Raw genomic sequence first — 27620 nt, 5'->3', positions numbered from 1 at the left:
GCCCAACTATTGATTTTGGCTCAGGTCATGATCTCAGGGTCCTAAGATGGAGCCCTGTATCAGGCTCTGCACTGGGCGTGGAGCCTACTTAAGATTCTCTCTCTCCTCCCTTTGCCCCTCCCTCCTGCTCACATGCCTTCTCGGAGGGCGGGGGGGGAAGAATAATAAAAAATAAAATAAAATATTGAAATCCTGACTAATCTCAACTGAACTCAGTCCAGACTATGCCATTTCTATAACATCAAAACATAACCCAGAAATACACCAGATATGCCATCCCTTAACAAACAGAGGACTAATGAGAACCATCTAGAACCCTTCTTCCCCCAAAAAATGATGATTTGGGAAATAATTTGGCCTGAATTAAATTACTAAATAGTACTAGTTATCATTTAATGTAATCAAATTAAACCTCCATACCAGGATGGGTTTTACCTTCTGGTGTCATTTGGTCCATCTTCTCTAAATTATTGAGTACCTACTATTGAGTACATTCCTTTGAGTACCTACTATATAGTCCCCTAGTAATCAAAGGAAAATAACTCTTCCAATCCACAGAGATCTTAGTATGTGAAGAGACAGACATGGAAAAAAATAAGTGTTAACCAAAGTGCTACAGGAAGGACGTTTACAACTTTCAAATTCCAAATGACACCCCTAGCCTTTGTGGAGAGGCATACACTGAGGAATCAGGTGCACCCTCTAAAGCACCAGTTCTACATATTCTGCACCTCTGACATTTACCAATTGGCTCACGGGTTTTGTTTCCCACATAACCTTGTATTTTAATGCTGTGTAGATGATTGTCTTCTCCAAATTAGCACAGAGAAATGCCAAAGAGTCAAAACTCTACTAATTATTGCAAACTTTCTGACTTTTTCTGTAACTATTTTGCCTAGAAACTCTGCAAAAGTAGTGACTTCAGAGTTCTTAGCAAATTATCAAAGGCTGTTGAAAGATATGGGATGCATGACACCAACTGAATTTGATTCTCTACTGAAAAACTGTAATTGTAGTGCTGTGTTTCAGTGACTCTATACTTAAATTTTCAACTTGATCCTCTATTACAAGACACATTTAGATTTCATTTATCTAAAATTAAATGCCAGCTACATTACCAATAATGATATTTTAATGGTAAATTTATGAGGCATTCACTTATTTGCCTAAGTCTATCCATAAGACCACAATGACTGAGGAAGGGACTGACACATCGTTGAGAGAAAAGTCATAGGATGGTTATAGGATCTACTGGAAAGAAATGTTGTCTTCTTTGACTCAGCATGAGTCTGGAAAGGTATAGGTCTACCTTTTGCTGTCAGCAGTAATCCGGTCACCAGACACAGCCCAGCATCAAAGATAACCTGAAAAAGAATATACCCAAATTCTAATGTCAGTTTGAGCACCTGTATCAACCCTAACGTGAGGCCACTCTATACCTGGTCTTGCATATAAATGCACCTAAAATCCTTTTTTATACTCCAGGTCATTAGTCAGGTTGGATGTGCCTTGCAAATGTTGACACCTAACTGATTCAACCTCACAAAAGGAACATGGTAGAAAGAAAGCTGCAAACAAGAGAAATATAAGTCACTCGGTATTTATTGGTATCAATCTATTTTCCCAGAGAGCAAACATACAGTCTGAGATCTCCCATTTTAATAAATCCTCTGCTTCTGTTTTCACATCCTGAATTTCTATGACCTCTAATCAAGGTTCAGTACCATAATACTGTGGTTAAAATGTTTCCCTGAGATCATGAAGGCTGTGCCTTTAGCCACGGAACATCCTGGTTTACCAAAATTCAGGAGAAAACAAGGAATTGGAAGTCTTTTGGTGGTCAAAGAGGCAGGCAACTTAGGTTGTATTCCTGAGGAAAAGGTGGAGAGTTGATCAATCCACTAGTATTTCCTTGGCTGTGAACTCTATCTGTTCAGTATCTCTAAACGTTCTAGAAGGTAATTCATTTTATTGCATAGAAGGACACTTTATCACAGTGCTGTGTGCAGAGCATCTTGCCTTTTGCTAACTTCCAGAGCCATCGTGATGCCTCAGTTTCCAATAAAATGCAGAATAAGCAAGGTATGCGCAGCCTCTCCCCTGGGGCATGTGGGAAACAGAAATCTAGACATGGATGATGAGAAAAAAAGTGGTTATCACATTAAGTGCTTAGGCCTCTACTGTTTTTCAGAATGGTTTGAAATCAAAACAGGTCATGATCTTCCACAAGTAGGAACGGGAGAGAGACTTACTGCATTATCACCTCACACTGCAGCCAAATCAATACACTAAAGCATAAGGCAAATGGACTTCAGTCCATATCATCCAGTCTTGTTGCCCTGAGACTCCACTCTGAAGGGGATGGGGCTCGCAGCAGCCCCTCCTGAGCTGCAAGAAGTCACATTCTGGGAAGGAGCCAGCTCCCCGGGATCAGTTGCTCCTGCATTGTTGTCGTTCCTCCACCCACCCATCCCGCTGAAATGGCACAATGGAATGATTGTGTTCTCTACTGAGGACTTCCCTTTTTAAAAATAAACAAGCAAGAGTTTCCCTATTCTGACCCATATTCAACAGTGGAAGAAGGCAGCCAGTCCCGGGGTGGGGAGACTGGGAAAGGAAGCCCGGTGTCAGGCAAACACACTCAGGGAGGAAATACTGGATAGCTTGCAGGTCTCCGAAAATGGAAAGTAAAAGGAAAGCAGAGCTTCAGGTGGCTTTAGCACTTCCAGAGAAATCATTCCATGAACATACAATCCCCATTCTTAGGTTCTCCTCTTGTACCTCTGACAGGCATTGGCCATGTCATTCAAGAAGACAGGAACACTACCCTGCAAAGCAAAGGAGAACTGTTACTTCTATGTCCTCATAGACATTACTCTTGATTCCTTGGGATAGGGCAGAGGTAAACAAAGAAGGTTTTGAGAATTATAAATATGACAATAGGGCCCCTGTACAATTTCTACAGAAATGGCCACAGACAATGTCAAAAGGTTGAAGGCACAGGTGAGACTAGATAGCAGCGGATCTGTTGTATATCTTGGCTTTGCTAGTAAAAACCAAAGATTCTTCTGAGACACTATTTTTTGAAAAGAAAAAACACAGGAAATGGGATTGGGTTGGGTTGTGGGATTCTAACCCAGATATCAGAGAAAGGACTTCTTCTACACAATTAGGAAACAGTGAGGATGTGGGGCAAAGGACAGACTAGTTATTCCTTAGTGCTGAGCACTGTGCACGACTTTCCCCAGACACTGCATTATTTTCACTATTCTACAGGGTCAGTAATACTCTCATTTAGAGAAAGGAAGAAATCAACAGCTTCCCTAAAATATACAGACAGAAGCAGGGCCAGGATTCAAAGTCACATGGGTTTGACTCAAAGCCTGTGTGCTCTGCACTCTCCCAGGGAATGTGCCCAGACCTCCCACCAGTATACAGGACTCCTACAAAGCACTGAATGGTTCTCATAGAGCCATTCAGAGCCATAGAGAGGTTCTCCGGCAGGACAGTCTCTAACGATCAGGCCAGCACTGTGGTTCTCTCTCCTTACAGAGAAACAACAGTGACAAAACTGGAGACTTCAGGCTTGGACATGTCTGGTGGTCTCTCGAGCCAGGCTGGCCCGTCCTACTCTATAAGCAGATGCAGGGCTCAAAGGCACCATTTTTCCTACAAGGATCAGGCTATTGTCTGGAGGATCCAGAGACTGATCCTGTCAGGGTCTTACTACCAAGCAGTGTCTGACATTCCAGCTAAGGATTCTTCTTTTGTCCCAGCCCCCACATCCTGGGTGTTGGCAACCTCAGTCCTAACTGTAGTCACTCAACCAAGCTGCTTCATAAAAGAGCCTCATTAGGCCTGAGACATGGCATCTCCTCAGCCTGACAGCCCTGTGGGCTAAGTCAACATTTGTCAAACACACTTCCCCCATCTGCCTCCTGGGATCTCACCTTGGCGACCCAGTTAATGAGCCAGGACGGAATTAGGCCACCCGGGTTATCGAAGTAATACATGAAAACTAGAGGGGAAAGAAAGGACAATTCAAGAGAAGGAAAAATGTTAGAAAAACAACTACAAACTCTACAAACGTCCCAGCCCCGCACCTTCCTTCATCAGGCCGAAAGCAAGAAGGGATTCCAGAGGATTCTTGTGTCTTCCCTTCCAGAATATAAATGTTTATATATAAATATTTATGAAAACATAGCCACAGGCACATTTTTCTGATACTTATTCAATGCCCGGCAAGTGCTAGACATTGGATATAAATTCTCATTTAATTATTTTTCACTAATTATCTTAGTCCAAAGGATTTGGTAAAATTAAACCCCCACTTATAAATGACAACATGGAGACTCAGAGCAGTTAGGTGGCATGTCCAAGGTGACAGATCTGAGAAGCATCAGAATTATGGTTCAGATTTTGCCTCACATGCAAGTCAAGGCCACACTGATTCCAGTACAGCAAGTGGCTGTGTGCCACTGCTCTGTTAAGCTTTTCTCTGTGCGGGCTGGAACTCAAGGCAGGCAGGAGCTTCATCCTCAGAGTCAGTCCTGCCAGCCCTCTTGCCCACCGCTATGCCCAAGGCCCTATGTATGTATCTCAAGTACTAGCCTGTACTGGATTTCTAAACCTTCTGGTTTGATTTCCTCTGGACAATGCAAGAGCCAAGAATGGGTTGAGTCAGATTTCAATACCCATCATGCATTCAAGTAAGTTTTGGGGGGTTAACTGAGTCTCTCCCCAGGTTTTGCTCTCTTGTTTGTTTTATACCCATGCCCATTATCTGACCTCAGGTAATAAGCATCATGTATTTTACAAGCCACACAATCAGCATGGCCTTCATAGAGTGGCCCTGCCCAGTATGCCATCATGGACCCCGCCTTTACCTTTGCTCCCCTTCTTGCCATCACTCTCGATTGCCAGGCTCTGCTTGTACTGATTCACCCGGACCACACCAGACCTCTCAGCAATCTGAGGTACAGAGGTGCTCTGAGCCAGGATCACGTGGATCTTCCACCCGTTCAAGTCCAGGTCTCGCCGCTGTTGGATATACACGTACTATACTGCCAGTCAAGGCATGATATCAATGCCAGCATTTCAGATGGGTGGAATGAAACCTCTCAAGCCAGAAGCAATGTGAGATAATTCTATTCCTCCCCCCTGGCATTTGCCCCCTTATACTGTTCCTTTACTTCCCTGTCCTGTCTCCCTGGGTGCATACCAAGATTGTGCCCCGTACTACTTGATATGCTCATTTGACAGCATGCATTATCTACTTATAAATGATTCCTTGACGTTTTCAATTATACAACGAAAGGACTCTTCCCTTCTCTGAGAAGGCACTATGAGATAGAGGATGGATCGCTCATCAGTGGTGTGATTCTGCATTAGTTACTCAACATTTCTGAAGCTAGGTTTCCCTCTGTGGGAAAAGGGAATCAAGTTGCCCAGCAGGCAGGTTTGCTCAGAGCACTGGAGAAAGACTGGGGCAGAATAAGTACTCCATAAGCACTGGGGTCATTCCACTCTGTCCTGTCCTCCCCAAAGCACTAGTTAGTGATGCCTATGCACGTAGGATCTTCAAGCAATGTTACTTATACCTAGTGGTCAGAGGAAGAGTAATGAATACCTGAATATTTAGTACCCAGATGTCCTCACTCTGGGTTAACACTAGTCAACCACCAAGAATAACAAAGCCGTTTCATCTCTGTAAACACTCACAGAACACTCACTATGTCTAAGGTACTATTCTAGGGAAGATAATGTAATCCTAATAAACAGTGAAAGCTACCAATTTTTAAGCCCTTCCCATGAGCCTTACATATAGCATCACTTTTGATCCTGAAAAGGTCCCTGTGAGTTTGGTGCCATTATCCCCAGCCTACAGATGACAATTTTGAGACTCAGAAGTAAAGGAACTTGCCAAAGATCCCATAGCTCAACTGGAACCTGACTGCAAACTCAGATCTGTCTCCAAAACCTATTAGACTTTCACAGCTGCTCAGGCATCAACAGAATTTTAGGTTTCACACTGAAGTAATTCAAAGCCTAAACAAACAAAAAAATCTCTAAGTATAAGGTAATATACTCATTGTAACAGCAACAACCATAGCCCCATGCCACCTCAGAGTTTCTACAGCACCCACAAGGGTCCCAGCCATCATTCAGGCACTCTGTAGGATGGGCTACTGTCCCCATGCTCTATGGACTGACAAGTAAAGTTCTTAAATGTTTTGGTGTGGAGAAATTATGCTGCTTTGGCTCTGGCTTTCCTCCCCCAAGCCTTTTACTTTTTCCTCACAGCAGAAATTGTCCCACTGTCTCCTAAAACTTGCTCATCTCATGTGATAGATTGTCACCTGACATTCCATTGAGGAAAAATCAACCTGATACGTTGATTAAAACTTGGAAGAGGTCTTCAAAGGGTTGGAAGGTCCAGTGTGCCATAGAGCCTATGATCAGAGAACCACTAGTTCACTGAGGCCCAGAGAAGTGACGGGACTTTTCCAAAGATACACAATAAATGAGAGTATGAGCTCACATTCAATCTCGGATCTCTGGCTCCAAATGAAAGGTCTTTTCTACTACACTATTCTCTGTTCTCAAAAATTTAACCCGTAATGGAGAGACATGCATATAGAAAGATTAAGAAACTCATTATGTGCTTGCGTGGTATTGGAAAACCAATTAAATAGAACTTCAAGTACCCCAAGTGTCTATTCCTAGGACCTATCCCACAATGTCACAGTGAGGTTAGAGAGATGGAATTATGCCCTGGTCAAGGTCAACATCTCTGGAAACAGATGGACCTGGGTCCTGAACCTGCCCCTACCAGCCACTAGTGTGTGAACCAGAACAAAGTTCTGGACTCCTCTTTGCCTCAGTTTCCTTGACTGTGAAATGAGGATGATGGTACTTACTTTGCACAGCTGCTGGAAGGATCGGGGAAAACCATATAAAATCTAAGTGATTATGTAATCCACAATATGTTGAAGCACATACCATATGTGTACAAACTACCTAGCAGTATGTGAAGCAAGAAATAAACCCTTATGGAGTTTTTTATTATCTGAGGCCAAAGAAAGCACATAGACACAAAAACACACACAAACAATATACATAAAATATAGCCACATGTCCTTCATTTTCTAGAGAATAATTATTTAGGAACATACAGATTTATACAATGTTAAAGATAGAAAAGATCCCGGTGACCATTCAATTCAGTGGTTCCCCAAAATATTTTTTTAAATTGACAAGACCATTTGTTGACAGTATCTTCTATGGACATTCGGTGTGTAACACACTCAGGTACTGTGACTGAAGAGGACAGTGAAGGGGTGGAAATCTCACCTGTCAGTCATCCTGCCCCCATCCTGCCTGTCCTCAAATTTCTATGCCCCTTCCTAGGATAGTCCTAAAAGTGCTTCTTAGAACCTTTGAGGCACAGCTAACTCCCCCTGCCCCGTATCCCATTCAACTGCTTTAATGATAAAGGAGGCAAATGAGGTGAAGAAACATGCACCCACATTCACATACAACAGTCAAGGAGGGATCACTATAGGGTCAATAAAATGGGAAGGGATATAGGGAGCGGTGGAAAGTGGGGGCCTGAATTCCAGTCCCCACTCTGCCTCTAATCATCTGTACATATGCCTTCATCATTTTACCTCTTAGAGCTGACTTCCATTCTAGACTGAGGGAATGTATCAAACACTCTTTATAAAAAGTTCTTTCCTAGTTCCCTATCCTATGGCCCAATAATTTCAAGCCTTAGAAAATTTCTCAGGAATCTCTGAGCTGCCCTCCAATGACCACAATCACAAGGCTCCACATGGTCAGGTGCAGACATCACACTCTGAGGTCTCCAAAAGCCACACAAGAAGCAACAGGCTTCTTGATCCTGAGACCCAGGATCGAATCCCACATCGGGCTCCCTGCATGGAGCCTACTTCTCCTTCTGCCTGGGTCTCTGCCTCTCTTTCTCTCTCTCTGTCTCATGAATAAATAATCTTAAAAAAAAAAAAAAAGAAGCAACTGTTTTAGCAAATGCTTCCACAAGAATCAAGGACAACTGTCCACACAGGCTGGGCATACCACCATTGAGTGATGGCCAAGGGGCACAGAAACGCTAAGAAAACCAAGTAGAAAGGATACGTCTCGGTTGTACATGGGAAAAGGGTACTTCACTTGCCAGTAGACCACGGTATCTCCATTGTATTCCAATTGGTAGAGTTCTAGAGAGAACAAAAGAAGTTAATGTATCTGGAAGCTTCCGGGCCACCAATTGACAAGAAGCCTCAGTCTGATGACCTCTAAGGACATGATAAACCACTAGCTCATAAGGCAAAGATTAAAAAAAAAAAAAAAATCATACAGATTTATTAATGTTGAAAGCTTGTTCCCCAGGACACACTCTGGTAGACATAAAAACATGGTGAAATATAAACTAACTCAACAAAACATGTGTATTGTGTAGCACAAGCAAGATTCTCAAGTAGAACACAATGAAACAAAATCAGGTTCCAAAAATAAATGTTCAGGTTTTTAAATCAGGGCAACCACCAGATGTCACTAGAGTACCAAATGTTTTGAGACCTCTCTGGATTTCTTGACCTATTACAGCTTGCCTGGGACTCAATCACCCAGTCTAGTGTGTTCAGCTGAGAAATGAATTCTATTCCATCATTCTTAATATTCATATTCTCTGGCTGGATAAAGCAAAGGAATTCGATGACATGCACACCTTGTGACACTGAGCTGCGCAGTACCCTCCGTACTAACCATTTAGAGAAGGAGCCATGCCAAGGCTGCTGATGTAACCACGAGAGCCCCTTGAGGAGATGCTTAATGTATTATTTAATGTATGTAATGTAAGGGAAAATGTATTATTTAATTCAGCTTTGGAAACAAAACCTATTAAAAGCAGACTACTGGATTAAAGAGCTTGCCAACACATGGTGCCATGAGAGGCTAAAGATAGCCCTTGAGAGTAAGGGAAGAAGTGGACATGTTACCTTTTCATGCCCAACATCACCTCCCCCTTCCTGGACCAACAATCTCAATTCTCCTTCAGGGTATCATCCTTCCCCTGCTCCTTGACTATGTGGTTTAAGCATGACTGACTCAGCATTGATTTCAGGGCTGGCAAAAATGAGCAAGACATGGCCTCAGTGATTTGTTCAGGGATGGTTCATCGGGACAGGGTCTTACCTGTCACTCTAACACATTCAGGCCAAAAATGGTGGAGTAAAGACTCTCAGGTATATCAGATATATCACAGAATATCTAGAAGGACCAGGGCACCTGTGTAGCTCATTTGAGCATCTGACTCTTGATTTCATCTTGATCTTGGAGTCAGGGGACTACGCCCCATGTTAGGATCCAAACTCAGTGCAGAACCTGCTTGAGATTCTCTCCCCTTCCTTTTCCCTCCCTCCCTAATCCTCTCCCAATTGTGCACACTCTCGCTCTCTCACTAAAATAAAATTAAAATCCTAAAAAAAAAAAGAGCATCTAGAAGCACCAGAGTTAGACTTAGAACCTCAGAATTGTTCCAGAGAAGCAAACTACTGCTGCTACAGGACTAGACACTATAGTGTGAATGGCTGATGCCACGTACCAAACATCAGAGGTTCTGCAACTGTCTCTCCCATAGTCAGATACCTTAGCCCTATCATCACCAGAAAACTGATTGTGCATGCTGCCTGCTTGCTCATGGTGTTCTCTCTCAAACTGAAGCTGTACGTTGTCTTACTGGCAACGTCTATATTGCATCACTGAACTATGGCTGCTAAAGAGACTGAGGCAGAGAACCTTCTCCCTTGCATGGGTGAGCATCACAATTCACTCTAGATAGAAAGGGCATTTAGAAACACTGAGAGACCAAACCATGACAAACATCCATAAGGTGCCATGACAGCAAACTGTGGGACTCCTGCTGCCATGACTAGGAAAGTAGAATGCTCATTCCTGTTCCTGTGGGGTTATTTACATGGCTAGACTAGAAGCCTGGATCTTCTGGTGGCCGCCCCCCCATGACATAAGATTCTGCCTCATAATTAGGTCAACTCAGAAGAAAACTGAGTCAAGATGGAGAAAGTAAGCATTAGATGCAGCTGTCCTGGAAGTCAGAAACCCCTGGACTTTTCAATGCCATGAACCAATGAACTCTTTTTCCTTTTCTTCACACTGGCGTTTGTTAACTTCTTACTGTATGCGGCCAAGAGTCCTGACTCTAGCAAAAGTCTTTCAGAGTTTACATGTGCCTTGGCTAGCTCTGCAGTTCTAGTGCACTGTAACTGAGTGGCAGAGGCCACTCCCAGTTCTAAGTGACAGGAGGATCACCTATTTCATGCCTTTCATAGCTGTCCACTGTTTTTAGGGTAAAATCTAAGCACTGTAGCCTGGTGCTAGGCTGGATGTAGGGATCTGGACATACCCCCATCCCTAGCTCTAGAGTCTGCTACACCGACAAGCCAATAAAACAAAATCGCTCAGTTTTTGAACATGCCATGCTGTTTCATGCCTTCCTTGCTTTACTCATGCTGTTTTCTGGGCTCAGATGGCCTCAAACAACTCACCCCCTCACCCTCCCACTCTCTCACCCATATACATTCTTATGTATTTTTGTGTTTTCCATTCTTGTTGTTTATAAAACTTGATTCAACTTCCAAAACACAACTTGGATCAGAACAAGATTTTCATTTTAAAATATAATTTATGAACTGTTAAAAGATGATGTCCATGGGCACCTGTCCAGCTTCTACCATGCAGCACTATCCTCAGACAGCCACCATGCCAAGGACCAACAAGGTTGCCTCACTATCCAGAATTTATAGGTTAATTCCTGCCCCAAAAGACACTTGTGGATGAGTGCCCACATTTTCCATTTGAGGAGATGTTGACTTTTTCTGCCCCACTGGCTCTTGGGCTGTTGCCCCAAGTGTACTACTTTTATTTTTTATCCCTTTTTGCACAAAGGTGATAAAAACTTTTTTTGAATGTAGCAGGATATTGGAAGGTAACCAGTGATATTTAAATTTGTTGGCACATAAGTGATTGAACTTTCGATGAGAATACCCCATGGGCACTCTTCAACTCTGATTCCACGAGAAGACAGAGGGTAAAGGAACTCAAAGAAATCCGAGGTCCCTCCAGTTATAAGACAGCCAGTTCCCAGACAGATTTCATAATGCTGGGGTTTCTGGTACAGGTAAGGCCTTCGTTTAATTCTGCTCTGAAGCCAGTGCTGGTTACAGGTCAGATACGTCCTCCAGAAAACCCTCTATGATAGATATATGGGATGATGACAAACTTACAGTGAGAACAAAGTAGCCCCTGGAGCAAATTGGAGAGTGGCATCTGAAAGCACGCAAAGAACCACAAGCGCATGTTTCAGCCCAGCACTTATGACTTCCATACAAAGTTAAAAATAAAACATAATATAGTAGAGATTAAACCCCTTGTTTTCTATGCGCTAGATAAATAAGAATATGTATTATTTTCTAGAGATGATTAAAAGGTGATTAATAATATCTGTCACTCACCTTCAATATATTCATCCCATTGTTTTCTGTAGTCTAAGTCCATATAGACATCTGCAAGTACATCCGGCAGACAATTGTCCAGAACACCATAGACCTTATACTCACAAAGTCCAGTCTGCTATAAAAACAGAACAGGCAGAAACAACCTATTGATTGTCAAATTGAGGGACAGCTGGATCACACAGCATATGAAAAAACAGCTATTCATGCAATACCATTATTCACTACCATATTAACACAATGATGAAAAAACAGATGAGGCCCCTGCTCTCATGAGTCTTATATTCACTTATAGACATTGGTGGTGATAATGGCTATAAATGCTACCTAGGTAATTTGAATAAGATATATAAGGAAAGTTTTATAATTAGTAGTGCCTAGTTTGAAGGAGAGGGATTCCTATATAATCAGGTGGTCAGAAAAGGCCTGTATGAGGGATAACCTTTATCAGAACATCCTATTCTAAATATCAGAATGAGCTGATCATGAGAAGATAAGGAAAACTCATTCCCGTAGAGGAAAGACCCTCAGGGTGATGAACTGGCATGCTCAAAGAACAGATTGTCATGGGTCCAGAGAACTGTGGATGGGGAGAGTGGTATGGGCTGAAATCAGAGAGGTAGTGGGGGCCAAATTCCAAAGGGCTTTATAAACCAGGGTAAGGGATAAGAATTTTGACTACTATGGAAAACCCAAGAGTGACTTTAAATAAGGAAATAATAAATAAAATGATGATTCTTGCTGCTTGATAGAGAGTAGTTCATAAGGGAACAAGGAGATGGGCTTGAAAACCAATGCAGTAGTCCAGATAAGAGATGACAGGGATTTAAACAAGGAGGTGACAGTAGTGATGGAGAGAAGTCCAGTGATTTAAGGATATATTTAGCAGTAATGTCAACAGGAAGTGCTGACAGATTGCCTGTGGGTAAAGAGAAACCAAAGAATTGCCTCTTAGAACCTCTGCTTGAACAACTAGGTAAATGAGAGCTTCATACCTAAGACAGAGGAATGTTGGGAAGAGGTGATTGTGGGTTGTAGGAAAGTTAGGAGTTCTCCTTTTGAGTTTGAGATGCTTATACACATCCAAGTGGGAGAATTCAGGGGACAGGTTGCTATTTTAGATACCCACAGGGGATAATGAAATCCAACATACTTTTTTATCAATTCCAACACAGAATTTTGCAACAACTACTTCTTTTAACTTAAGATCCAGTATGTAAGGGAAGAGACAGCACCTTCAAATCACATTAGTCCCCATTATTCATAAAAAAAGACCATTTCCAGATTCCGAAGAACAAGAGATTTCCCTCTTTTTTCTTTTTCCCCACATGAGTCCATATCCTTGTTTTTGTGAGGGTTCTGGGCTGGAGTTGGCGATGCTACACATTTTATTTTCTGTATAATGGCAACTAAAAATTCCCTTCCCTTACTAAAGGCTCTACTATTAAGATTAAACCAAAGGTGGGTCACCTGGGTTCTCTGGCAATTGGGCATCTGCCTTAGGTTCTGGTCATGATAGCTAGGTTCTAGGATCCTGTCCCAGGTCAGGCTCCCTGCTCAATAGGGAACCTGCTTCTTCCTCTCCCTTCCTCACTTGTGCATGCGCTCTCTTTCTCACAGATAAATAAATAAAATCTCTAAAAAAAATAGTTTTTAAATAAAAAAAATTAAACCAAAGGCTTTTAGCTTAATTTCCTGCAAGAGTGAACAAACAAAACAAAACAATGCCTTCAGATTGACACATTATTCTATGTGCTAAAGCAATGTTACTGGCTAATCGAACATGAACAAAGTTATCCTTTTAAACTCCATGCCAAGGACTTATGTGAAGTCAAGAAGTAAACATGGTGATACTTTCTAGAGACCTTGAGGCTGCAAGACCTAGATTCCTGGTTCAGAGAGCATAACCCAGAGAAAAACACATCTTAGTTTAAGAATCTCATATGTATGTTAAAGCACCTGGTAAGAAATGGAAGATGAAACTGAAACTGAATTCATAAAGTTCTTCCAGGGCTAAAAAGTATGTGACTTTATACCAAGGGTTTCTAACCAGCAAATGACAAACTAGTAGATCTGAACCCGTCTCGAGCTGTGCCGTGGATACCCCAAAGGAAGGGCAGACTGTCAGGAGAAACATCTACCTTGTATCCCCTCCCCTCACACATATGGGAAGATAGTGAGGGTTTATACATACCCATTCATTTACTAATCAACTGTGGAAGAGAGACTCTTAGTTCCTTGTTCAAACATATTGGGGCCCCATTTTCTGTAAACACTGACTGAGCAAGAGGGATAATTATGCATTGAGATAATGATTCAGCTTACATGATGTAACTTTGGTTATCTGGATAAATTAAGACAAACTGCTTCCTTAAACTGGTTCCCTTTCCCTTCTGAATTTAGTTACTGCCCTTAGTGACCTCAGGCCTATACATATCACAGAAAAGAAAAACAGAAAGCCCCCTTAGGAAGAGAAAAATAGAATGATGTGATTTACGTGAATACAGAAGAATGAACTATTGTTACAACTTCCTTCAAACACTCCCTTCATGGCAGAACTGAGAAATGCCAAGACTCCAGAGGAACAAAATGCTTGGTAACACATCCCTCATCTATCAATAAAATGTTCAAGTCATCAACAGCCTGCCCAAATTCTGGGATCAAGGCACTTTTATACCCATTATTTCTTTGCATTATTTCTCTCTAAAAAGAATCTCAACAAACATATTTTTGTCTTTTTAAAAATAAAGTTAATTTATTTATAATTGTAGAAACAATATTCATAATAGGACAAATGGAAAATGCCAAAAAAAAGATTAAGATAAATGAAAATGGCACATAACTTCATAATCCACAAGGACCTATTTTAATATTTGATATATTTAAGTACATAAATACTTCTATATGTTACAAAATGGGAATAGCATGGCTTAAACAACTTGTATTCTTATTTTTAACAAGATATAAAGAGGTCACACCTAGTTTAATTCTAGTTCTAGTTTAATTCCTAGTTTAATTTAAGTTACACATTTCCAATATTTTAAAAATATAAATATTGCTGGAATAATCTATTATTTCATATGGACCAAGTTGGTCCATAATTCTCATTCTTTCATTATGAAAGCTTCCTTAGAGATAAATTTTAGGGTACAGGGTATTACCATTTTAAGATTCTTTATGCTTTTTATAAGACCTTAAGAAGTTAACACCAATTTATACTCTTGCCAGTAGCACAGGAGCAGCTCATCAAGATTGGGTACCATTGTTTCTAGAAACTATTTGATAGGAAAAAGCATGAAACTTAACTTGATTGGGGAGAATTTTTTATTACTGATGTGTAAGATCTCTTTAAAATCAGAAATATAAACTCTCTGTATATGTTTCTAAAATTACTAGTACTTCAATAAATGATTCTAAATAGGTGATGATTGGCTCAAGAGGGGATTGGCTCCCTAAAGCTCCTCCAGAAAACTATTTCTAACAATGCCTCCATTTCTTTATATGCTGTAAAACATGGTGTGTACTTTTCTAAAGCTCCACTTGAAAATAAAGTAAAAAATTATCAGTAGTAGAGAATGAGTAAATATCTTGTATAGAATACAATGACCAGGAGAAACAAAGATTTGGTATAGCATACAGTACCTTCTTTCTTGCTAAGAGAACCTCTGTAGCAATGTACACAGTGAACTTTGCTGGTCTCCTAGGCAGTTTGAATATGGATGTTTGGAGCTGCAGCAGCTATTTTGTGACAAACATGAGGAGAAAGAGTAAAAAGACCCAAGCCTTTTACCAGCATCATTCATTATCTGCTATACCTCTGCCAGCAACTACTGACCTCTGCCCTACTTGTTAAGTGAGAAAAATAAACTTGTCTTTGAGTCACTGTTAGTACAGTTTCCTATTACTTGTCCCTAAAAGCAATCTTAATTGATACTTAATCATTCCCAACAGTGATTTTACTTGAGTCCTATGATGTGGGAAAATAGTGAAAATTCAAAAACTCCCTTCTCCTTTGTGCTCTAGAAAAGAGATTCTTGCAAAGAACCACCATTCCCCATGTGACTTAGAGTTAAGACTCACAAATGCTGCCCTTGTTTACCTGTGACAAAGACACAGACCCTCCGAATTTCCCTTTCAGTGCCTCATAAATGATCAGCTGCATGACTTGTCCCACAGATCAACTGCAACAAAATGCTTGCAAACCAAACTGATTGAGCTTCTCTCCTACTTTCAGGCCCCTAAACGTTGGCCCACCATTGGCCTGAGCCACCATCCAGCCCCTCCTGAAAACACACTGGCCTCAGGGTAAAATATTCTCTGACCTACTATCCAGTCATGCCACCTTTCATCTCAATTGCCCATACTGTCTCTCGCCTTGTTTACTTGTCTCTAAAAAAGAAAAACTCTTTTTTGCCTAATTCCTGAGACACTCACAGATCTTATGGTCCAAGTGTTCTCCTTATCACAATAATCTCCCCCCTCACTCTGCAATATTCCTTTTGAATAAAAGTCTCTCCTTACTAAGTCCAGACTTGTTTTTATTTGGCACTCTTACTCAAAAGTAGAATAGCAGACTGCCAGAAGAGTGCCGGTAAGACTTAGGAGCAAGTAAATGCATTAAACCAGTAGAGAAGTGCAGAAGCATTGCTAAAATGCACTGTCAGGGAAGAGAGGTAAGAGATAATAGCCACGTTAAATGGAAGTATATTTAATTTTGCATATTTACAACTCCATGTATTCTGTTACAGAAAGTGCTACCTCCTTCCCCAAGTCAGAAAAAATTATAATTACCAAAAATCATCATAAATTGTATTACAAAAACTTATAAACTTGCTAGGACCCACTGTATCCTTGGCCTCCAGAAGAAATCAGATGTAGACCTATTCTTGACTTTTCAGCTTAAAACAGGCTTCCCTTGGTGATCTGGCAGTGGTCGCTGCACAGCTGTGTATTCAGTACTTGAAATTTTCCAATCACTTTGACCTGCTATAAATTATTTTATTAATACTAGTAATTGTTCAGCTTCCAGTTTTATATTCATTACCTCATGTAATCTTAACACAGCCCTGTGATAGAGATGGAGATGTTAGTTTTACCTCCATCTTTATGGGAAGAAATGATGCTCACACAGGCTAAATTACTTGCCTGAGTCCCATAGCCAGAAAGAGGGTGACATGGGCCCTTCTACTTCCCACAAAGTCTCCTTTTGGCTCTACCTTTGCAGATTTTCCCCACACCACTGTTCTAAACCATAATCAAATGACTAAGGTAAGAAGACCCAAAACATAGGATCCTAGGGCCAGAAGGGGCCTTAGACCTTTATGTAAAAGATATCAGTGACTTGCCAAAAGCCCCACTGATGACACTGTTGGTGGCAAAGCCTGGATAGGAACCTGTTTCTTCTGGTCCCCAAGCCAGTGCCCCTATCCTGCATCATCAGGATGGACCTTCCACTCAGATGCTCCCCTAAGGTCCTAAGCTTGGTGTGTTTGTCCAACAGGCCTCCAACTAACCAGAGGAGGTATGTTTTAGAGGCCACTTCTGTAGGGATTCAGATCCAGAGCAGAGGAAAGGCAGAAATGGAAAAGGATGAATAATACAACTTCCAATGATTAGTGCTTTGCTGTCTTTCCATACAGTATTCCAAAGAATCATCTCACAAACCAGAAAATACCTCCTGGAGGTTACAGCATGGGCTCAAAGTCACAACCCAGTAGGGTCTAAGCTCTTCTACCTGCTAGCCTTGCTTTCCACAGCTGCAAAGTGGGTTGAATAAGAGTGTGTACTTAAGGGGATGATTGTGAGGAGTAAATGAGATCATCCACCATGGTGCCAATCAGATATTAGATATCACTTTCATTAATAAGGTAGGTATGATGATCCTCTTTTTCCAGATAAAGAACTGAGGATCAGAACTGTAACATAACGTACATTTTTTAAGAGAAACTAACATCTATGGAGTACCTGACATAAACCAGGGACTATGCTTAGTGATTAATAACTTGCAATAATCCTGTGAAGTTAGCATATCATTATCTCCACATTTTTATAAATGAAGAAATGGAGGGTGGAGGCATGATTGGGCAATTTCCTACTGATACCACTAATTTTCAAGATGTTCTATTGTACTGGCTCACTTGTCTAAACATCAGATTGTTATATTTCTCAGCAAAGTTGATTCAAATGCACAAAAGAACTTGACATGGTATTTTCAATTGCATTCACAGGGCTAACATATTTTGAGAAACACTACTGCCAATAGAACACCTACTAGGTCCTATATAAGATAAATTCTGTAAGAGCTCATGTGTTTATATGTAAGAAATGTCAACATGTCATCATGTTTGCATTTGACAGTTGCAGCACCCCCAGAAGACTAATCCTTTACCTGTCCCTGGGAGACATCCTATAACTGTCCCCGGCAGGATTTGGAGAAAGGCATCACTTAGTCTCTGCAATTGATGATGTCATCTTCACTGACATCACTAACTATAACAGCCTTGATGAATCATATTTGTCTACTCCTGCAATGTACCTTTCAGTGTGTGCTGAATTTTCTCAGCCTCTCACATAACAGCTCATTCCTATTCCTCAGTGGGGACAAGAAGCCTCCTGAATCTATGACTGTGGAAGCTGACCAACTCCAGCCTTTCTATGGCAAGTGACAGACTCCAATGGTATGAAATGTAAGCATCTTTAACCCAAAGGCATCAACTCTAATGACAGAATTAAAGCTACAGCTGCCACTGGGAATAGTTACCAAGATGGAATGACAAAAGGCAGTTGAATAATATCTTATATTACTCTCAGAAAACATAGCAGGTTTAATGCCTAATGATTACAGATAGCTAGATAAAATAATAACGATAGTTAAAACTTGCTGAGTGCTTACTGAATACCAAACACTGGGCTAATATTAGATTACCCCACATAATCCACACAATGATAATATGACATATAGAGCATCAGTGAACCCATTTTTCAGACAAGGAAACACACAAAGGAGTTCTGAGGAATCTCTGGAAAAGGCAAGTCAACAGACAGGAAGAAGATTTGTGGATGTTTGGGACTGAGAATAGAAACAGGGAACAACTGTAAATAGCCAAGAAGTTTCTTTTGGGTGTATCACCAATGTTCTAAAATTAGACTGCATGAAGTTTGCACAACTCCATAAATTTATAAAATTTATGAATGGTACACTTATGATATGCAAATATTATGCTATACAAATGCTACCTCAATAAAGCAGTTAAAATAAAAAATAAGCTGTGAAACTCACCTAAAGTCATGTAGCTCATGATCACAGAACCTGGCCTTGAAGCCAGTAATCTGTGGCCTGCCTCCAAAATGTCGCTGACCTCTCCAAACATCATTGGATAAATAAAAACCTGTTGAAGTGCATATAGTTATAGTGAGGGTAAGCATATAATTTATCATTCCAGCCAGAACACTTTTGAGAGTGAAAGGGATGTGATAAGAATTTTCACCAGGACAACAGGTAGAAACCAGGCCCCTTGTGGGTATACTGGATGGGATATATATACTCAACTATGGCTCACAACAAAAACCATTTTCTTTACTGAGTGCTGCAAATTGTATCCTCTCATTGGATCCTCATGCAAATTTGTCAGGACAGGAATTATCTCCAGTTTGTAGATGAGGAAACAGAAAACCCAGCTAGGGTCTCCGGCTCAAAAGTCCTAAAATCACAGAGCAGCTAGGCATCAAAAAGATACTTTAGACTGGGAGTCGCCAGATTTGTCACACTGGTTATCTTTGAACAGTCCATAGGCTAAGGATTGTTTTTACTTTTCTAAGTGGTTCTATAAGCACCACATAGTATCTTCCATTTTGAAACTTGGCCCACAAAGAGTCAAATATTTACTAGTTGGCCCTTTAGAGAAACAGTCTGGTGATTCCCGCTTGAGACCACTGCCACCACCACTTCCAAAACATACCACATAGGGCAATTCTGAATTGCTACAGAAACTTATTGCAATGACACATGAGAGAGGAAGCTTTGTGTCATGGGATTCATATTTATATCCCTTCTTCAGTCATGTGCTGTTTACCATATAGGCTCAGCTCACCCTTCATTTTTTTTTAAGATTTTATTTATTTATTTATGAGAGACACAGAGAGAGAGAAGCAGAAACATAGGCAGAGGGAGAAGCAGGTTCCCTGCAGGAAGCCTGATACGGGACTTGATCCCAAAGCCCTGGGATCACGACCTGAGCCAAAGGCAGACACTCAATCACTAAGCCATCCAGGGACCCTTCAGACCACCCTTCAAAGTAAATCTGCCAATCTGAAGCACACCATACCAATAAATACCAAAAGCCTTAAATGTATCCTATTCAAACTCAGAAAAGAAAAAGAGACAATCGACCTCTAGAGTAACATATGTGGATTACACCAGGCATCTCATTAGAAACAATTCATACGAAGAGAGAGTGGAGTAAAATATATAGTATGTTGAAAGAAAAAAGCCACCAACCAGGAATTCCATATCCAGTGAAACTATCCTTCAAAAGGGAAGGAGAAATAATAGTTTTTCAGGCAAATAAAAACTGAAGAAATTCATCAGCAGAGACCTAAGCTCTGGAAGAAATGTTAAAAGATGTTCAAACAGAGAAAAAAATGATATAGGTCAGGGAGATCTACATAACATAAAAAGGGCTGTTTTATTGTCTTAAAGCTTCTCAAAGGTATGATCCCTGTCTTATTCATTAGGTATCACCAGGGCTTACATAGTGACAGGCACACGATAAGTCCTAAAGACTGCGTGAATGAGTACATGAACAAATATTTTGCAGTTTTCTTTCCATTAACCCAAAGGTAGCTATAGAAAGGTGTCTTTCCTAAAGTAAATGGCAAGATGAGGTTGTTAGGTCTACCTCTAAGCTTTTCTGGGTCTTAAACGCACATTAAAAGGCACAGGCTAACATTCAAAGATTCAGAGTTGCACAGACTCTCCTTTTCTTACAAGAATATATTCATTTGAAGGATGAAACAGCCTCACAAAATAATGTCAGGGGACAGTGAGCTTGGGAAGTAACACACTATTCCCATTGGAGGGTCCACTAGAATTCTCTTTCCACACAGAGGTGGTAGGCACTGATGTCAACAGCAGGTTGGAAGACCACACAGGACCCATATTCCACTCAGCATTGTTTCAAGTGCAGCCCCTGGTTCACCCTGGTAATGTTATGGTATTGTATCCAAGAATCTCAAATGCCCAATCCTTGCTGACAAGTCATTTATCCTCTCAAAGGGCCCCCTAGCCCAATGAAAATTGGGGTTTTGCTTTATTAATAGTCACCTCCCGTGATCCCCATGTAGGAATTCAGTAGAGACAGAGTGAGGGCATGAAGCATGGCTTATACCTAGAGACAGAAGTGGAGACTCCTACTCACCCCTCTCACCTCATTCACCCCAACTTAATTCTTGGAACCAACATTCCATCCAGCCTCACAACACATGCATATCCTGAGAGAGAAGAGAGGAGGAGAAGACCTGAGGCTCTAATGTATCCATCCAGTTGTGTGCTCAGGAAGATGGAAAAGGAGCAACAGAGAGCATGAGCTAGACAGCATAAGAGCTGGCCTCCTGTCTGTAGAAGGTAGAAGGGTGCCATACATGGGTGCTCAGGATTCAGATGTAGTGGCCCTGACCACTAGTAAAACATGGCTTGATAAGTGCCCCAGGTTCAATAATTGTTCTATCACTCATGTTGGTAACTACCCCTCCCTCAGGAGAGAGGCAGAAGGATGAGAGAAGGGGGCAGAACAGTCCTGTATCTAAGTGAAGACACTGATGATGCAAATCGGATTATGATCTCACCTGTGGGATTGCTACTGGAACTATTCATCCACTGAGGTACATCTGTTTTTGTGTGAGTTAAATCTCTGTCTCCCTCCTAAAACGAAACTTCCTCTTTCCTCAGCCTGGCAAAAGTGCAATTTCTTACAAGTGCAATACTTTTGCATTTCAGTAGGTGCACAGCATTGAAAAGAACAGTCCCTAAGAAGAACTGCCTGCTCCTCACCAAGCTCAATGATTACAAGACCCTATTACAAGACAAAGGCACAATACAGGCAGTCCCTTCTCACAGTGCCAGACATTCATTTTAAAATGTTATGAAAAAAAAAAAATTAAAAAAAAAATAAATAAAATAAAATGTTATGAGCTCAAGGCAAACCAGATAATCTCAGACTACTATTTACCTAGTCTAAATGAGGATAGTTCCCCAATGACCCTAATGAACTTGGGCTTTGAAAACCCTCTCTGGTACATTCCTCCTCCAGAAACTTGCATGATGCCACCTTGCACTTCATTTCTATCTCCGCTCAAATGTTCTCTCTGCAGAGGGGCTCTCCAGCTTCCCTTATCTAAAACATACCACATCACCCCTGGCCACCACTGCCATTCCCTTTCTCTATCCCTTCATCCCACTTTACTTTCTTCAGAGCATTTTTCACCCAACATCTCATTATATACTATGGATTATTCTCATCAGGGAATGTCATTCATTCTTCAAGAACTCATTCACTTTTGAAACAGTAGGTGCATCTGCATCTTCCTGTTCACGGCTTATCCCGAGTGCCTGTGAGGGTGACAGCACATGGGAGGCATTTGATGAATATTCCCTGGATGAAAAAATGAATGACAGTGGACAGAATGGAGATTTTAATCCAGGACTATGTGCCTCCAAAATCCAAGTTCTCGCCATACCAGTGGCAGCTCTGGGCTAGTTTTCCTTACTCTCCAGAAAGAGAAAGTAGTTCTTGCCTTGAAGCAAGCTGTATATTTGGTGCTGAGCTTATCGAAGCTAGTTCATGTATAGTTACTAGTTATGAGGTTTTGTGTGGCTCACTTCACAAGTCTGGGTCATAGTTCCATCTGAAAAATAGGAAAATAATCTTGTCCCTACCCATCTTCCAGACTGGTTTACAGGCATAAAAGAAACTGATATTGGACAGCATTTTGTAAGTTAAATTATCATGTAAAGGTAAGTTATTAACATTACTACCTTCAGAGGAAAAAGAGAAGAGAGAATGGAAACAGAGCAGGCAAAGGGAGTAAAAAGAAGCGAACAGAAAAGATGATGGTATTGGCCAGAATGGTTTCAGAGACACTTTCAAAGTCCAAAAATTCTGTGATTTCATAGGAAAAAGGAAATTAAAAAGTATCAAAATACTGTATATTAAAAGTGGCAATCTGTCAAGAACATGATTCAGGATTATTTATCTACTAAAAAAAAGTTGACAATATTTTTCAAATTTTAAAATGTAATTTGTTACAGTGGAGAACTCAAATTCCTCTATACTTACTTCAACCTATTCAAAACAGGCAATAGATCATCATCAGAGCTCATGATGGACCAACATAAATGACTATATAAATCCAGATGTTGGGGCAGCTCCAGTGGCTCAGTGGTTTAGCACCACCTTCAGCCCAGGAGACCTGGGCACCTGGGATCGAGTCCATGTTGGGCTCCGTGGAGCCTGCCTCTCCCTCTGCCTGTGTCTCTGTCTCTCTCTGTCTCTCTCTCTCTCTCTATGTCTCTCATGAAAAAATAAATAAAATCTTTTAAATCAATCAATCAATCAATCAATCAATGTAGATCTTGGACTGGCTTTATAATAATAGGGATATTCACCTAGAAAATATGCTCCTTACCCAAGTCATGGTAAAGACTCTGATAGAGGTTCCCTTTCAGGATGCCTGGGTGGGTCAGTGGCTGAGCATCTGCCTTTGGCTCAGGTCATGATCCCAGGGTCCTGAGATTGAGTCCTGCATTGGGCTCCCTGCAGGGAGCCTCCTTCTCCTTCTGTCTATGTCTCTGCCTCTCTGTGTGTGTCATGAATAAATAAATAAAATCTTTACAAAAAAAAAAAAAAAAAAGAGAGGTCCCTTTCATAGGGGCACTACATGTAAACTTACTGCTGCAAAGTTCAAGCAATCCAGGAAGACTTACCAAATAACCTGTCTCAGTTTCCTTGTGGGTCTTACAGATGCCAAGAAAAATCAGAGGTGGGGACTCATCTCAATACAGAGGAAATCTTTACATGGTATTAAGAAATAGGATGAATGAAGCAGATGTTGATAGGCTTAAGGCAAAAGCCTTAATGCAGCACCTTTGAAAGTTACATGGATCAATGGGACCTTCCAGTGGCCCTTCAACAGGAAAGGGTCCACTCTGATTACACCAGTTGTTGGAGTTTCAAAAGCCAGAAAGCAAAGACTGCAAAGACCGCTCACCTAGACTCACCAGCAGCAATGGTCAGGTAGGTTATCAAGATGAACATTTTCAGAGGGGCCATTGTCTTCTGGTCTGACCCTCAGTTGGGGACCTGGGGACCCAAGGCCATATGCACTCGTGGGTAAAGGGTTTGGGAGCGTGGAAGAAAAGATACATAACGGTCACATGCAGGGTGAATTGAACACCACTGGCCCACAAAACAGATCAAGGGCTTTGAGGCAGATAGGTGCAGGTCTACTCAGAGAGTGGGACAAGGTGAGTTCACTTTTGATAAGGTGTGGTATTCAGATGAAAAGATTTACTAACTAGAAATTTGAGGGACCTCTCTTCCAGGAGGAAGGTAAAACATGGGAGTCAACCTGGAAAGAAAATGAGGCTTCAACAAATAATGCTGGAAATAAAGCTGGAAAAAGCTAGAACCCAATAAGAGTTCTAAGAAAGGGTTCATACCCTGACCCAATAGGGCCTCTTGACATTTTAATACAGATGAACGTCAAAGGGGCTATGGATGGTCCTGCATCCTAGCTGCTGAGGCTCAAGGGTACACCTACTGGAATCCCATGGCCTTTTAAACTTAGAGAGGTTATCTGGGAGCACCTGTAATTTACATCAGTGTACCATGACTGCCTTCCTCCCTACGACAGGTTGAAATAAGACAATAGTGTGGTTAGTACGGGTGGAAACTATTCTGAAGACCACTCATGTCCTCCCCAGCAGAGGGAAATGGGCCTGCTACATAACACTACACGATGGAAACAATACTCAGTACAAAGCCAGTCACTGTCTCAGCTCACAGGCACAGAGCACAAAAGCACAGGCCCACTGGAGAGGTACAGGGTAGAGTGGTCCGGCTTGGCTAGAGGACAGGACAGGGGTACGCAGAGGAGTCGTGGGAGATAAAGCTAGAAATGGAAGTTGGGACCAAACCAGTTCAGCACACAGGATAAACAACTTATGACAATACAACTTATAATTTTTCAACCTTACAAAGGCACAAAATCAACAGGTATTCAGTAGAAACTGTACTTTGAATTTTGATCTTTCCTGGGCTAGTGATACGTGGTACAGTATGTTCCCCTGATGCTGGGCAGGGCAGGGAGCCACAGGGCAAATAACTGACACACTTATTACTATTCTGCACCCAAATGATCATTCTCTTTTTCATTTTTAGTTCACCACCCAATAAATTACATGATGTTCAACATGTTAGTATTAAACGCATAGTGTTAGATGATTTTGCCCAACTGTCAGCTTATGAAACCATTCTGAGCGCAGTGAAGATCAGGGAGGCTAAGCTATGACGTTCAGTAAGTGAGGTGTATTAAAGGCATTTGTGACTTATGATATTTTCAACTTATGATGGGGTTATCAGGATATAAACCAACCATAAGTTGGGAAACATCTGTAGCCTGCCCAGCAGCATCTGCCTTCCTTCAGAGAGGGAATGCAGGAGCCTACTGCTGGCACAGGTCTGGAAGAGCACAGGGGAGCTCTGATCCCAATTCAAACCTTCAGCAATCAACTTAACCTTTCCCCATACTCACTTTCGTATGGGTAAAAAGGTGCTAATTACAGTATCTTACATTAAGACTGACATGAGACTACTAGATATTTACCCGAAGGATAAAAAAGTGCTGACTGGAAGGGGCACATCCAGCCCCATATTCCTAGCAGCATAATCCACAATAGCCAAAATATGGAAAGAGTCCAAATGTCCATCGACTGATGAATGGACAAAAATGATGTGGGGTGTGTGTGTGTGTGTGTGTGTGTGTGTGTGTGTATACGGACTATTACTCAGGCATCAAAAAAGAATGAAATCTTGCCATTTGCAACAATGTGGATGGAACTAGAGGGTATTATGCTAAGCAAAATAAGTCAGAGAAAGACCTATATCATGATTTCACTCATGCAGAATTTAAGACACAAGACAGATGAACAAAGGGGAGGGAAAGAAAAAATTAGATAAAAACAGAGGGAGGCAAACCATAAGAGATTCTATAATTGAGAGAACAAACTGAAGTTTGTTAAAGGGGTTAGTAGGGGTGGAAACTATTCTGAAGACCACTGTGTGTGGGGATGGGCTTAATAACTGACGGGTATTGAGGAGGGCACTTGGGAAGAGCACTGGGTGTCCTATGAGTGATGAAGCACTACTCCTAAAACCAACACTACACTATGTGTTACCAACTTGAATTTATTTATTTACTTATTATTATTCATTCATTCATTCATTCTTGAATTTAAATAAAATAAAATATAAAAAACAAGACTGGCATGAGGGTTGAGTAAATCAGCGCCTGTGAAGCACTTGAACAGTGCCTGGCATATAAGGCATGCAATGTGTGCGCTATGACCCTAGTTATTCTTAGCATTAATCTGCAACCGACAGTGCCACTGAAAGGAGAGGGTAAGACCAAAGCCTCCCGTTCAGGTGTTTGATCAGACTGCAACATGTAGAAAGGAAGGGCTCAGAGAGATGGAAGGCCAGGAGGCCAGTTAAAGAGGTCACTGCCATTCTAGGTGAGAGGTGCCACCCAAAGTAACAACCAACTAACAAAACTTGGCCAACGCCTGATGTGGCCGGTAAGGAAAAATGGAACAGTCAGAGAGAAGAATAAAGGATTTTGTCTGAAATAATGTCCATTCTTGCACAGAGACAACATTTGAAACCTCACTCAGAAATTATTTCTGCCTCTTCTGGGCTGTGAGCTTCCTGGTCATCTTGTCACACTCAGGGGCCCTGCTACACACAGGTTCTGAGTGCCTCCCTACTCTACAGTATAATACTCTGGTCCTCTGCCAGGAAACCCCGATTTCACTTACTGTGCCTAATGGTGACCTTTTAACCTGTGTGCCATGCAGCTGCTATCACACAGTGTAGATGATGACAGACCTTAGGGGCAACGCAATCCGTCCACTTGGGTAGCTACCTGGTTCCAGGAGCACCTGGAGACTTGCTAATAACTTAGAGGGCGGGGGGAGGAATGGAGTTGGTTATCTTTCTGCCTAAAGCTTTGGACTAAATTAGTAAGTAAATTACAAAGGGGGCAGCCTGGAAAAGAAGCCCAAGCCTGAGATGATAGTAGCTCCCTTCTCAGGCTCACCACTCCACACTCACGCTATCATCCTGCACCCCTAGTCTCTGAAAAGTCCAGTCTCTTTTCCACTTGTATGCAAATCCTAAGGTTCTCCCCACCCCACCAACACACACACACATACAAGTGGCACCCACCGGGAGGGGGATCTACGTCCCTTGCAGGCATAGGGCCAAGACTCAGCCTACCCAAGTTTTAACCCTATTCTTAACTGCCAACAAACCACTGCCACTAGGGGCCTCAGACCTGAAGCTGTATTCCAATTGCTTCTCAAAGCATGGGCTAAGTCAGCTGCAGGCACTGCTCCTGTCTTGCTTCTCCCAGCTCCACAAGGCCAACTCTGACCCAACTACCAAGGCCACAGCCCAGCATTCCCCTAGGGAGTTTGGCCCTGTTGAGTATCAGCCCCAGGTCTTCCAGCCATACAGCTGCTACCTCATCCAGGCGCCTGTAGACGCAGATGCCTTGGGCCTCCACCATCAGCTCCCAGTTGGCCCCGACCAGCTGGAACCGCTGCAGCTCCATGCAGACCTCCCAGAACTGGTCATCGGAGAAGCTACCACCAGCCGCACCCTCCATCCTTCCACAGCCACCACACTTCTGCCTGGGGAGGAGGCAGCCCCCTCCGTGAGTTTGAGGGCGGGCCTAGAGGGTGTCCAGCGTGATTGGCAGGGAACTGAGGAGTGATAGGGCCCTAAAGGACTAATG

At 41.8% G+C, this 27620-nt stretch overlaps 1 protein-coding gene across 8 annotated transcripts in view; it reads right to left on the bottom strand.

The window, feature by feature from the left end:
• The window catches only part of LOC112655455 (phosphatidylcholine transfer protein-like), a 57725-nt gene extending 30153 nt beyond the window's left edge, over nt 1–27572 (bottom strand). For 3 of the 8 annotated variants that reach the window (XR_007412945.1, XR_007412947.1, XR_007412946.1), the window contains exons 1-8: nt 27348–27571; nt 11550–11667; nt 8158–8237; nt 4887–5058; nt 3951–4018; nt 2782–2828; nt 2020–2124; nt 1310–1364 (exon numbers count right to left, since the gene is read on the bottom strand). Coding sequence is in view for 4 of the 8 variants with exons in the window: in XM_025440572.3 (XP_025296357.1) it covers nt 2052–2124; nt 2782–2828; nt 3951–4018; nt 4887–5058; nt 8158–8237; nt 11550–11667; nt 27348–27491 (702 nt within the window). In the remaining 4 variants the exon portion in view is untranslated. Of the gene's footprint in view, nt 1–1133; nt 1365–1584; nt 2125–2252; nt 2829–3950; nt 4019–4886; nt 5059–8157; nt 8238–11549; nt 11668–21065; nt 21207–27347 lie in introns of those variants that run through there. The other 5 variants (XM_049114107.1, XR_007412948.1, XM_025440572.3 and 2 more) reach the window with 5 other exon arrangements.
• Between the last annotated feature and the right edge of the window lie 48 nt (nt 27573–27620).

This window comes from Canis lupus, chromosome 9 (genome assembly GCF_003254725.2).
Source record: "Canis lupus dingo isolate Sandy chromosome 9, ASM325472v2, whole genome shotgun sequence".
Classification (NCBI taxonomy): domain Eukaryota; kingdom Metazoa; phylum Chordata; class Mammalia; order Carnivora; family Canidae; genus Canis; species Canis lupus.
This window is presented reverse-complemented; position numbering and strand designations above follow the sequence as displayed.